Consider the following 14,750-nt stretch of genomic DNA (forward strand, 5'->3'; position numbering starts at 1 on the left):
TCATTGTCTACAAATGGGCTTTGATCTCTACTCTGGACCCACCTCATTCGCATTGATATGATCAATTCTTTTGGGTCTTCTGATGCCTGATACTGTCGACACCTCATGATCACACAAGCTGGTGCGCTTATTCCATGTGGTTTTGTTGCTTCCCTGCTAGATGGCTACTTGTTTACCTTCAAGCCATTAAGACTCCAGCCATCTTTTAATAGCCAGCACCATCAGCATTCTTTGCCACATTTGCTTACGTAACCATTTGGTCTTTAGCGATCATGTCAGGAACATCCTTGCCCAAATGAACTCAGCTTTATTGTTTTCCATAGACTGGGAAACCCTTTGCTCTTTCATGGTCTAAGTGTGGTTTGTCTGCTGTCATAGCCTCTAATGTCTCCACCACTTCAGGCAGGGAAACTCAGCATGCAGTCAGCTGGTAGCCCCTCTCTTGATGGGATTTCTGGTTCTTAATTCTGAGATTGTTCATGTGTATATCCCATGAAATAGCAAAACTGACTGAGTTAAGAGTCCTATATACCTTATTTGTATGTTCTACCCAATAATCTCACTTTACTGAAGATGCCATCTATGTGCTGAGGAAGATTCCTTCTACTCACAATACACTGAGTGTTTTTACCGTGAAAAGATGTTGGGTTGTCAACTACTGTTTCTGCATCTATTGAGATAATAATAGGCATTATTCTATTCATATGACGTATTACATTGCTTAATATAATGCATTATATTGATACTTTTGATTAACTTTCATATGTTGAGCAACCTTAAATTCATGGGATAAAAATTACTGATAATAGTGTATATACCAAGCTGTTTTGAGAATGATGATGGCAACAAGTGTAGAAATGTGTGTGGCACAATGGATGGATGTATGGATTGTGATAAAGAGCTGTAAGAGACCCCAATGAAATGATTTAAAAAACAAACAAAACAAAAACAAAATGGCAAGAAAATAATAAAGAGTAAGAAAGAAGAAAAAAAAGTTGTACGAGCCAATAAAATGATTTAAAAAAAAGAAAAAAGTATCAAAAAAGAGGGAAAACTAATAGTAAGCAAGAAAAGCTTACACCTGGAATAAAATCGGTCAGTGTAAGACATGAAAAAATAATAATACCTTATAAATTATCAAGGGTTCATGGGTGGGGGAGGAGGGAAAAAACTGAGGAGCTGATACCAAGGATTCAAGTAGAAAGAAAATGTTTTGAAAATAATGATGCTGAGAATGAAGACGGCAACGAATATATAAGGGTGCTTTACTCAATTGATGGATGTATGGATTGTGATAAGAGTTGTATGAGCCCCAAAAAAAGATTTATTAAAAAAATTAAATGATGATGTATGCATGCATGGATGTATGTATGGATTGTGGTAAGAGCTGTACAGGCACCCAATAAAATGATTTTTAAAAAACCACCCCCAAAAGTAGTGTTTATCTAATACTTTTTACATGTTGCTGGACTCAGAATGCTAGTATTTTGTTGAGGACTTATTTGTATTTATATTTGTATATATTTATGCATATTCATATTTATATTCATAAAACACTGTTGTATAGATTTTTAAATTCCTTTTGATGTCTCTCTTGTCTAATATTGTTATCAGGGTAATATGGTCTGCTTCCACAAAGACTAGAGTCAAGAAAACCCTATGAAGAAGTTCTACTATGTTACAGGGATCAAAGTTAAAAACACATATAACACTACCACCACCAAGTCATATATTTACATTCTAAAATTTATGAGATCCTGCCTTTTGTGTGCTTTCTCAGTTTAATAAGATAGAAAGGTTAGATTACTGACGTGAGGTCTTTCTTCATTTTATAATAAGAATTCACTGCTATAAATTTCCTTCCAGCAGTGCTTCAGCTGCATTCCCTAGCTTTGGGTATGCTCGCATTTTCATTTTCATGCGTCTCGACGTATTTGATGATTTCCCTTGTAATTTTTACTGGACCTATGACAATTTCGTAGCATGTAATGTTAACTGTGACATTTGAGAATTTTTCCAAACTTAATTACTAGAGCTTCAATTTCATCATTCATTCCTGATTTCAACTTTATATATATATATTTTTCACCAAAAACCTATAATTGAATGAAAGCTCTAAAAAAATTAAGTACTTACAGTCACTCCTAACTTCATCTCAGATGTTATGAGAAATAATCTTTTATACATTGTGGGATAGGAAGCAAAGATTCAAATGAGAAGATATAAATTGTATGTAGTATTAAACAGATAACAAAAAGTACTTTTACATCCATGCCTGCATGAGAATAAATGAACTATAAAGAAAATAAATGAACTTTAAAAACACTTTGAATATTATTTATAATATAAAAGAGACAATTAATAGGGTAGCAAAACAAAATACCTGATAGGTGTTGTCAAAACTGTCATACATGAATCTGGTGATCAACGATGTCTTTCCAACTGAATGAAAATAAAATAAAAGAGCTTCAGTCAATAAATACATTACATTGTCTTACCAAATAATTCTTCCACTAAGAATTACAATTGATGGGGGAGGCAGGGTTGTATAAGGCGATACCAGGAGTTCATGAAGGAAAAGAATGTTCTGAAACTGAACGTGGTAGTAATTGTACAATACTGCTTGATGTGTATGAACTATGGAATAATAAATCTGTATTAACTCCCAATAAAATGATTTGGGGGGAGAAACATGTTGAAAGAGAGAGGGGGAAGAATTACAATTAAATTAATTTGAAAGATCTGCAAAGGTTCCATTAATAACAAAAAGCCGCATGGCCCTGAGTTTGTCACTTGCCTTTAATAACCAAAATGCTCTCAAATTATGGATATAGGTAAAGGGTATTTATATAAGAGCTGAGGAGTATGAAAAAACAAGATGAAGGAAAACAACCAAGCATATAAACATTACCAAGTCACAAAAGACCAAGCAGCTGTATCTTTGCTCTCAGTAAAAAAGCAGTAGCTGTATGTTGAAAGAATTAAGCAGAGGTTTTTATCTGTTGTTCACTAAATGTGAATTTAAACTTATAGCTTAAGTCCAGTCAACTCAACTACCTTCTAGGATAAAACTATCCATTAAAGAACCAGAAAAAATTATCTGATTATATCCAATATACAGTATAAAAATTACTAGATGTAGGAAGAAAAACACTAATTAATACTCAAAAGAATAGTCAATAAAAATGGGTTCTGAGATGACCCTCACTGCAGTTAACAAGGATTTCAAGGAACCACTATAAATATGTTCAAACACTTACAAGAAGATATACATTAACAGATAGGAAATCTAGCAGAGAAACAGAAATGAGTAAGGACTCAAATGTAAACTTGGGGATAATTGTAATAACTGGTAAGAAACAGTAACTGTTTAGACTTAACATGGACTGGAAAGAGCAAGATAATTGGTACTTCTGAATACAGATGAATAGAAATTATAAAATGGAGCTCTAAGAGAAAAATTATGAAAGAAAAATTAACCATTTCAATTATTTATAGTAGAATATCAAATAATCTAATATTCAAATTATATATCTAGGAGAATAAGAAAGAAAAGAATGGGGGGGAATATTTATAGAAATAAGAGCTGAACATTTCCCAAATATGGTGAGTGGCAAGAAAGAACTCAATAGATTCAGGAAACTGAAAAAATTCCAAGCAAGATAAAGACAAAGAAAATCACAGCTTGGCAAACTGTGAAAACCTTGAAAACATCCAGGAAAAAATTACATATGAGAATGTAATAGGAAGGGATGATATAGAAAGGGGTAGATACAAATCTTTACTTCTCCAGAGAGAAAAAGTTGCACCACCATATCCTAAAGCCAATTATAGTACTCTTTAAGAATGAGAATGACAAAAGTGAGAGAGTTCCTGGACACATACTAAAAAATACAGAAAAACTGGCAGAGCCCCAAAACTATGGGCCTTGGTCAACCTTTAGGCCTGAAACTGGTGGTTCAATTTTCTTTTTTGTGTGAATGGGGAGTTTTATTGGTTCAATTCAAGGACAAACTCTGAGGCAGAGGGTAGAGTCGCACATGGTCTGGGGACATCCGGACAAGGCCACTGACCCTGTCTGTCCATGCTTTGGTGTTGCTTCCCTTCCATGGATCAGTTCTGATCTCTTATTTCAGGCTTCAAATTTTAAACCTTATATGTATCACCATTTTTTTAAGGTTTTACCATCTTAAAGATTTTACTGCATCAAGAGATCTTAAGAAACATTGTAATTGGTGGTGGATCAATTTTCAGGTGTATGAATTGAGCTGTAACACGAGGAAAGGACAAACACCTTTGAATAAAAATCCATTTGATATAAAAAATGTAGCATTTACTCGAAGGCAAATTTCAAAAGACAGGAAGAGGTAGAAGAGAAAGAATGGAAAACATGAAAACACAGAAGAAAGTAGCGTAAGTGATATTATACTGTGGAGATAGCAATCAATATGAAACAAAATGTGTATAAATTGTTGAATGGAAAACTGATTTGCTTTATAAACCTTCACCCATTTCACACACACAAAAAACACGTTGAAGAATGTCTTCAGGATGAAGGGAAATGACATCATATAATATAAACGTAATTGTCATAACCTTCTGAGCTGATCTTTCTACCCTGAATTTAAGATCCTTTCTGAAGTCACTGTTTTGGTTGGATTTTTTTTTAGCCCATGCTAATAAGACTATACCGAGTACATTGTGGAGATAATCTGTCTGCAGTAATCCACTGATCACAGACACCTGTTTGAACACATTTTATCTGAAATAAAGGTGTGCATATATGAACTGGACCCATAGTTACAAAACGTTTTGACTTATCTTGATACTACTGTAATGTTCCTATATTTTACAAGACAGGACACAGGCTGTGGAGATTAGTGATGTGTACTTGTGAGAGGTAAGTGCTGCCATCACCAAAAACATGAAAACAGAACAGATACTCCATAGATTGAGTAAAATTAGATGAGACAAATAAAAAATAAACAAAACTTCAAAGTCACAGCAAACGTAGAACTTATCTCAGTTAAATCAACGGGCTGCATCTACCCAGAAACAAAGCGCAGAGGCAGAGAAGTACTGTTACTCTGAGGGATTACAAGCAGTATCACAGAATAAAATGCGTACAAACTGTTGAATTAAAACAAATCTGCTATGTAAACTTTTACCCAAAGCACAAATAGATTAAAAAGTCTAATATATATACATGAGCCCACTGTCAACTAATCAATACCGACTCCTAGCAATCCTATAGATCTAAGTAAAATTGCCCCAAAGCTTTCAAAGCTATAAACCTTTACAGAATCAGATGTCCTTATATTTATCCTTCTCAGTTTGAACCTTAACTTTTTGGTTATCAGATCAACACTTAACTCACTGCACCACAAGGGACTCCTTTGAGTACATATAACTCAAACCAAACAGCCAATCTGCAACTTGCAAGCTGATGCCAACTCACAGTGACCATATATAGGGTTTCCAAGACTGTAAATATTTTCTTAAAATTTTATTAAATATGTTCCCAATTATATATTTTTGTCAGTAAAATCAACACTCAAGAATAAATTTATGTATTAGTAGTAATGTCAATAGTGGAAATTTACTTCTACTTTAGAAGCAGGAGGGCACTCTAGACACTATTTGATAAAGAACATGAGAAATTCATGTACTAACTTCCTTCTGGAATTTTCTTCTTAACCCAAAATATGCAAATGAAAGTAAGAATGACAGGACAGCCTTTTCCGTGTAAAATATTGTTGATTTTAAATCCTCTCTCCTTGTGCAGCATCCAGGAGCACTGGTGGCACAGTCACTGAACAGGTGGCTGTTAATCAAAGGCAGTGTGAACTCCCCAGGTGAGTTCTGGAGAACGAGGTGAGAGTCTACGTCTGGAAAGATTATAGCCTGGGAAGCCATGTGGAGTAAGTCTTCTCTACCCTGTCAGAAAGCTATTGAGTTGAAACAGATTTTTTGTTTCTTTGGTTGGTTTTGCAGATTTATCAGGCAATGAAATCCATCTTTGGCTTTAATGAGCTAACAAAGATGTTAAATAAGGTTTAGTCTGTAGATCTTATGGAAGCAAAGAGCCTCTTCTTTCAATAGCAGAGTGGCTGACAGGTTTGAAGAGCCAACCTTGTAGTTAGCAGTCCAATATTTACCTGACAGCAAACACCACCAGGGTTCCTGAGTATATATATATATATATAAAAAATATACCTAAAAACTCCAATTGAAAGTCAGAGATTTTCAAACTGGACAAGAATGCAAACACAATACATTCTCTTTAATGCTGTTGTTGTCGTCATCAAGTTTCAAGTAGACTCTTAACAAGTCTTTATAAAACAGAACACCCAGTCCTCAGAATTGTTCTTATGTTTGACAGTTGTAGCCACTGTTGTCAATCCATCTTGCTGAGAGTATTCCTCTTCTGCTGCATGTCTTCTTTACCAAGCCTGATGTCCTGCTCCAGGGACTGGTCTCTCCTGACAGCATGCCTCTAAGGAGCATTCTGATTGCACTTCTTACCAGACAGACACATCTATTTGTTCTCTTGGCAGTCTATGGTACTTTCAATATTCTTTAGCAGCACCATCATTCAAAAGCATCAATATTTCAGTCTTCCTTATTCAATGTCCAACTTTCATATACATTTATGAAGCATATGGAAATTCCAAGGTTTGGATCAGGGGTACCTCAGTCATCAAATTAACTAGCATCCTTGCTTTTCAACATTTTAAAGAGGTCTGTCTACGCATCAGATTTAACCAATGCAAAAAAATGTCAAACTCTGTAATAGATACATTTTAAAAACAAAGTAACAAATAAGTTTAAAAGTAAAAGGATGTAAAAATCTCATAAAATTCCAAGCCCACATTATTTCACTCATGAATTCTAATCTAAGAATTAATCTTACACAAACCTTTTGGGAAAAAAAGAGCAAGAATACTTTCTAATTCTTGACATAGAATCAGTATTACCCTAATATTAAAACATGACAAAGATATTACAAGAAAAGAAAATTATAGATTAATACCTTTGATGAATACCCATTCAAAATTTCTTAAAACATTAGCAAGTCAAATTCACCTCTATATAAAAATATATATCTCATAATGAGTGGGAGTTTATCATCTTAGGAATAAAATATTTAACCATATGAAACAAGTTAATCAAATGATATCTAGAATATCAATAAAGAAAATCCACATAATCATCTTAGTAGATATAAAGTGATACAATTCCACATGAATTTGTGATAAAAGCTCTAAGGAAACTAGTAAGCCAGGAAAAAAAGGTAATTTCCTCAATGTCATAAAGAGTATCTATACATAACCTATAGCTAATGTCACACATAAGGGTGAAATAAAAAATTCTTTCCTCCTAAAACTAAGAACAAGAGCAGATTACCCAATGACACCACTACTATTCAGTATAGTACTGACATTCTTGGACAGTGCAGTACTCATCAGAAAAAGGCAAAAAATAAATCTCAGTTTGCTTGCACAGCTGACACCAAGCAAAAGGAGTGAGTCCTTGTGGTGCAGGCTATGCATTGGGCTTGGATCCACATGGTCGCCGGTTTAAAACCAACTTTCCTATGCATATGAGGCAATTGAAAAGACTATGACTTGGTTCAGGTGCACCTTAGTCCTCAAAGTAACATCATTGTTTTCAATACTCTAAAGAAGTCTTGTGCAGCAGATGTAATCAATGCAATACATCTTTTGATCTCTTGACTGCTCCATGAGCACTGACTGTGGATTCAAGCACCAATTAAAAAAAAAAACCCTTAAGAATTTCCTTCTTTTCCCTCCATTTATCACCATGTTACTGAAAAGGGAATTTGTGTTACTGACAAAGGGATTTCCTATGATCAAGTTATTGGTCTTAAAAATGTTATCAATCTCCAGCTTCGTTTCTATCACCAAGACCATATTTTCAACTATTGTTCTTTCCTTGTTCCCAACTTCTGCATTCCAGTCACCAACAATTACTGATGCATCTTGAGTGCATGTTTGTTTAATTTCCGACTGAAGACTGGTAGAATCCTTCAATTTCTGAATCACTAGCATTAATAGCTGGTGCATAAATTTGAGTAACAGTTGAATTGACTGTTTCCTTCAAAAAGGTTAGATAGAATCCTATCACAGATAAGCAGTATATTTCCAAAACTTAACCCTGAAATGTAATTTTTGACAATGAATGCAACCCAATTCCTCTTGATTTTGTCATTCCCAGCATTAAAAACCCTAAGACTTTCTGATGCAAAATGTCTAATACCAGCCCATTTCAGTCCACTAGCAACAAGAACATTGATTTTTATGCATGCCATTTCATTTCTGATAACTTTCAACTTTCGTGGAGTCATACTTCATAGATTGCAAGTTCCGAATATTAGATTTCTGCAATTCTTTCTTCTAACCTTGAGTCATGCCCCATCAGCAAATGAAAATCCCAGAGGCTCCACTCCTACAGGTTTTACTTCATTCACATCACCATGGTTGAATGTACTTTGAGAATGTCATTACTCTTCAATCACATTTCAAGTGCCTTACAATCCAAGTCGTCCATCCTCCGGCACTATCTCTGACAATGGTTTGCTTCCACGTATTAGGTCTTCAGTATCTGACAATGTTTCCCTGCTATGCTTGTGGTTTTCAGTGGTTACTTCCTCTGAAGTGGGAGGCCAATTCCTTCTTCTTCACAGTCTAGAGCAGTGGTTCTCAACCTGTGAGTAGTCACTCCACTGGGGGGTCAAACGACTCTTTCATAAGGGTCGCCTAAGACCACTAGAAAACACATTTCCGATTGGTCTTAGTAACAGACACTGCTCCCCTATCTGTCTCCAGGTGGGTCCGCTCACATGCAGATACGCCCACGTATGAGTACAGGGAGTGAAAACTGTTACCATGCCACACCGTGCTTCAGGACAAAATTTCATTTATTTGTAATTAGATATATTTTATAATATACAACTACATACTGTTTTTGTGATTAATCACTATGCTTTAATTATGTTCAATTCGTACCAATGAAAATACATCCTACATATCAGATATTTTCATGACGCTTCCTAACAGTAGCAAAATTACAGTTATAAAGTATCAATGAAAATAATTTCATGAGGAACTGTATTAAAGGGTCATGGCATTAGGAAGGCTGAGAACCACCGCTCTAGATGATCCTGCTGGCATTTGAAATACCAATGGCATAACTTCAAGCAGCACAGCAACACACAAGCCATCACATTACGACAAACTGACACAAGTGGTTGTAGAATTATCACATGACCCAAGATACAGCATCTGGAGTCTTAAAGGCTTTTAGTTAAACAAGCACCCATCTAGCAGGGAGCAATGAAGCCCACATGGAAAAAACACACCAGCCTGTGTGATCATGAGATGTCAAGGAGAAGAGGTATCAAAAGTTCAAACACAGCAACCAAATCGATGTGAAGGGGTATGGATGTACATGTAAAATAATAGGACTAAAAAAATAATAATAATAGGACTGTCCTTCTCAGAATGGCCACACTGAAAGTATGAGAAATCCAGAGTGTGGTATGGTACTGATGAACCACATTAACTGTCTCCCCTTACTGTTTTGGTTTACATTTGTTCTACCTCATTAATCATGTTACATTTGCCTATATTCATTGGTGTATTTAAGATCATTCAGTACATTAAAGTCAAGATAGACAACCCAACAAAAAAACAGAAATAATGGGTCCCTGAAGTATGGGGGAGGGGAGTGGGAGAATGGGGAGTTGTGAGCATTTATGACTGTATAATCCCACTAGATGGCATCAAACAACAGAATTGTATGTGAATGGATAGAGATGATAAGAAATGGCATATTAAAAATTATAGAAAGAAAAGAGGAATAAAGGCTCCTGGGGCGGTATAGTGAGGGAGGGGAGATAAAGAGGAGCTGACATCAAGGAGTTCAAGAAAGAAAATGTTTTGAAACAGACTGTGGTAGCAATTGTATAACACTGCTTGATGTAATTGAACTATGGAATGCTATAATATCTGTAAGAACGCTCCCAGTAAAATAAAATGTAAAAAGTAAGTAATTCACTGAATTGCACACTTGGAGATACTGAGAAAAAAAAACCCTGAATTGTGCTGGGCAGTGCAGAGCTTTTGTAGTATGAATTTTTCCCTACTAGGAGAGCATCAAGCAACTCCCCTTGAGTTAGTGCACCCAGTGGCATCATCTGGGAAGCTGCTCTCTAGTAACAGTGAATTTATTTCATAAAAGCAGTTTCACTGGAACCTCATTTTTTGTGATGACTGATTTAAGAGAACAGCGGGCAGCTGTTAAATTTTGTTTCCTGGGCATAAAAAAAACCACAGAAACTAATGTGATATTGAACACAGCTTACAAGGACAATGCTGTGGGAAAAACGCAAGTGCACAAGTGGTTTTCTTGTTTCAAAAAGGTGAAATGTCGTTTGATGATAAACCTCATTCTAAACAGATGAAAATGACAACTCGTAGTGCATTTGGAGTTCTTTCTACTAGGTCAAACTGTTAATCAAGCATTCTATTTAGAGATTCTGAAAATATTGCATAACAGTGTACAACAAAAAGGGCCTGATTTAAGTCACACAGGGGAACTGGTTTTGCCACCATGACAATTCACATGCTCAGGCACCCATCTCAGTGCATCGTTTTTGTTTTTTTTTTTAGAGGGGGGACAGCAGGCCTCTCTTGCCCCACACACCTTACTCATCTGACCTCACTCCTTAAGACTTCTTTTTGTTTCCACTAATGAAGAGGGCTAGGAAAGGACAGTGATTTGCCCACATAAAAGAGGTGAAGAAAAAAAAAAACAACTGAGGTGCTGTCAGCCATCCAAACAGATGAGTTTGAAAATGTTTCTAAGAATGGAATTGCAGATTTGACAAATGGATTAAGTGCAATTTTGCAATGCAGAGTACTTTCAAGGTGATAAGGTTTAATAAAAAACTTAAATACACAGCTTTGGGGAAACTTTTCAGGCTTTTTGGTGTTCCCCCTCATATGTAAAAATGTTTACGGTTAGGGAACCAGTGGAGAGGTCTGGGAGGCTGGCCCCAGAACCATAAATTAAGTGGATTCCTGCCCCTCCCCAAAAAAGAATTTGTTCCAAAGGACGACATTGACTCTGCAGCCCCGGGAGATGAACATATCTGATCAGAGCACACGGGAGAAGATGAAGGGGCAGGAGGAGAGAGTGGAGCACAGCCTGGCCCACCAGGCCGTGAGGATGATGTTCCTGAGTAGAGCAGCCAGTCCACAGAGAGAACAACATGGCTGGCCCCACTATGAGAAATGATGCCAATCAGTGACTAAGGGCGATACAGGGGACTGCACCGGAGACACTGTGGGAATTGCACCTGACCTGATCCCACCACACCGAGGCAAAGCACTGGGGGAGTGCAGCGGAACAGCAAGGGAATGGAGTGGCAAGGTCCCCAGGGAATGCTGAAAGTGGACTTTGGGGCCAGGGCGTGGTGCCCCAAAAGACTGGACTGGAAAACGCTCCTAAGGGCCAGCAAACGATCCCTGAACTAACTACAAACTTTTCTCTTGTGAACTGTTTTGTTCTGTTCTTTGTCAGTGGTTTCTTTTTGTTGTTTTGTTGCTTGGTTGTATACTGTTGTTTTGTTTTCCTCTGTCTTGTTTTCGTGCATGTTAGTGTCTCCACAGGTCTGTCTGAATAGGACAGGCTGGATGAACTATCTGGAGGAAAAACAACGGGACCGACAGTTCCGGGGGGACTTGGGGTGGGGGGTTAGAGGGGGTAAGGAAGTGGTGTTAACAAACCCAGGGACAAGGGAAAAACATGGGACCCCAAATGGTAGAGAAGGGGGAGTGGCAGGCCTGGTGGGAAATGATCAAGGGTAAGGTTGCTTAGAGAAGAGGTATACTCTAGCCCAGGTGGCGATGAAGCATGGTAGTAGGGCAGGAGGAAAGTCAAGGGAGATGGAGGAAAGAGCTAGGAGTCAAAGGGCATTCATGGAGGTCTAGACAAAGACATGTACATGCAAATATATATAGGAGGATGGGGAAATAGACCTATGTGTCTATATTGATAGGTCAAGTATTAAGGTGGCGGAAGGACCTTGGGCCTCTACTCAAACACTCCCTCAATGCATGAATACCTTCTTTTATTAAATTGGAACTCTATGATGCTCACTCTCCCGACACAACAGCTGGAGCCAAAGTGGGTGAACAAGTAAATGTGGTGAAGAAAGCTGATGGTGCCCGGCTATCAAAAGAGATAGTGACTGGGGTCTTAAAGGCTTGAAGATAAACAAGCGGCCATCTAGCTCAGAAGCAACAAAGTCCACATGGAAGAACACACCAGCCTGTGTGATCGAGTGGTCCCAAAGGGATCAGTTACCAGGCATCAAAGAACAAAAAATCATATCATTGACTGCACACCTCCATGATAGGATCGCTGAAGACAAATGGGTGCGTAAGCAAATGTGGTGAAGAAAGCTGATGGTGCCTGACTATCAAAAGAGATAGTGTCTGGGGTCTTAAAGGCTTGAAGGTGAACAAGCGGCCATCTAGCTCAGAAGCAAATAAGCCCACATGGAAGAAGCACACCGGCCAGTGCGATCACGAGGTGCCAAGGGACCAGGTATAAGGCATCATGCAAAAAAAAGGTGTAAGTGTGTGTATGTATGTGTATATATGTATATATATACCATATTAAATGAAGGGGGAAGTGCAGAGTGGAGACCCAAGGCCCAGTGTCGGCCAATGGAGATCCCCTCATAGAGGGGTTTAGGAGAGGAGATGGGTTAATTAGGGTGTGAGGTAGTACCGATGAAGAACACAGCTTTCCCCCAGATCCTGGATGCTTCCTCCCCCCAACTACCATGATCCGAATTCTAGCTTGCAGGGCTGGATAGGACAGAGGCTGCACACTGGTACATATGAGGGCTGGAGGTACAGGGAATCCAGGGTGGATGATACCTTCAGGACCAAGGGTGTGAGGGACGATGCTGGGAGAGTGGAGGGTGAGTGGGTTGGAAAGGGGGAACTGATTACAAGGATCCACATGTGACCTCTTCCCTGGGAGAGGGACAGCAGAGAAGGGGGGAAGGGAGACTACGGATAGGACAAGATATGACAAAATAACGATGTATAAATTACCAAGGGCACATGAGGGAGGGGGGAAAGGGGAGGGAGGGGAAAAAAAAAGAGGACCTGATGCAAGGGGCTTAAGTGGAGAGCAAATGCCTTGAGAATGACTGGGGCAGGGAATGTATGGATGTGCTTTATACAATTGATGTATGTATATGTATGGATGGTGATAAGAGTTGTATGAGTCCCTAATAAAATGTAAAAAAAGAAAAGAGGAGAAAAAAATGATTAGGGCAAAGACTGTACAGATGTGCTTTATACAATTGATGTATGTTTATGTATGAACTGTGATAAGAATTGTTTGAGCCCCAATAAATTGTTTAAAAAAATGTTTACGGTAGCAACTACTTTATTATATCTGCTATGATAATCTAATACTCTGATTTTAATAAATGAGCTAAGCCAAAGCTCCATGTGTAGTCACTGTTCCATCATATTAACAATGACAACTGAGAAAGTACCCAGGGCCACAGCAGAAAAGCTCAGCTACAGCAAAACTCACTGAAATGAGTGAATGCTATCATCAAGGTGATGCAATTCTAGAGTAAAACAAGAAAACCAATTAAAACAAATGCTACCTGTATGTTGCTAACCCAGTCAACACCAGTTAAGTGGAATAGAACTAGTAGCCTTTCTCTATAGAAAAATTAAATAATTTTGTTTCTCCAGAAGAAAAGACAACTACTTTGTAGAATCAATCACAGCTAGAAATGGGGAAATTAGCTTATTTGGGAAGAAAAGTAATTTTGTCATCTATAACTTAAAAGTTTTCAGTGGTGTTTTTATTTGCAATGTTATTGATGGCGAGGACAATGACTATTATATGAGCTTCCAAGATAATTAAATAGAGACAAATGTAAAAATAAAAATTATTCACCTACAAGAAAGATAAAGACAGAAAAGTTACTCTCTCCCCATTGGCCTCTCTCACCAATAATAAGTAATGCTTAGATGTCTATTTATTTCCCATTTCATTCCGAAACTACTAAATGCTATGGGGAAAGGGAGGCTGGGGGATGGGAATGCAAAAACAAGAGTAACAACTCTCACAGGAACTTACAATCCACGAAGGAGAAAACATGAAAACAGTTAAGAGTATGAAAAGAAAAGGAAGTGGAGAGTGGGGAGTGGAGGGGGGGGAATAAGGAGCTGATGCCAAGGGCTTAAGTGGAGAGGAAATATTTTGAGAATGATGAGGGCAATGAATGTACAAAAGTGCTTTACACAATTGATATATGTAATGGATTGTGATAAAAATTGTGTGAGCCCCCAATAAAATGATTTAATTTTTAAAAGTGTTACTATAAAACTCAATGTCTCGGCAATGTTGTTAGGTGCCCTCAACTTGGCTCTGACTAATGGTAACCTATGCACAATAGAACTAAAACACTGCCTTTCCCTGCATTTAAGAAAAGAATGAGAAATAACTCACTGCTATCAAGTTGATGCCAACTCATGACCCTACAGGACAAGGTAGAACTGCCCTGTGAGTGTCTGAGATTTTAACTCTTCAAGGGAGTAGAAAGCCCCTTCTATCTCCCAAGGAGCAGGCTGTTTTGAGCCTGCGGACCTTGTGGATCACAGCTGAACCCACTTTAATACAGT

At 37.7% G+C, this 14,750-nt stretch overlaps 1 protein-coding gene across 3 annotated transcripts in view; it reads right to left on the reverse strand.

Annotated features, from left to right (window-relative positions):
- Positions 1 to 14,750, reverse strand: part of RAB6A (RAB6A, member RAS oncogene family) — a 61,865-nt gene that overhangs the window by 33,348 nt on the left and 13,767 nt on the right. For all 3 annotated transcript variants that reach the window (XM_075546254.1, XM_075546253.1, XM_075546255.1), the window contains exon 2: positions 2,384 to 2,442. In XM_075546254.1, coding sequence (XP_075402369.1) covers positions 2,384 to 2,442 — 59 coding nt within the window. The remainder of the gene's footprint in view (positions 1 to 2,383; positions 2,443 to 14,750) is intronic.

Source organism: Tenrec ecaudatus, chromosome 4, assembly GCF_050624435.1.
Source record: "Tenrec ecaudatus isolate mTenEca1 chromosome 4, mTenEca1.hap1, whole genome shotgun sequence".
Classification (NCBI taxonomy): Eukaryota; Metazoa; Chordata; class Mammalia; order Afrosoricida; family Tenrecidae; genus Tenrec; species Tenrec ecaudatus.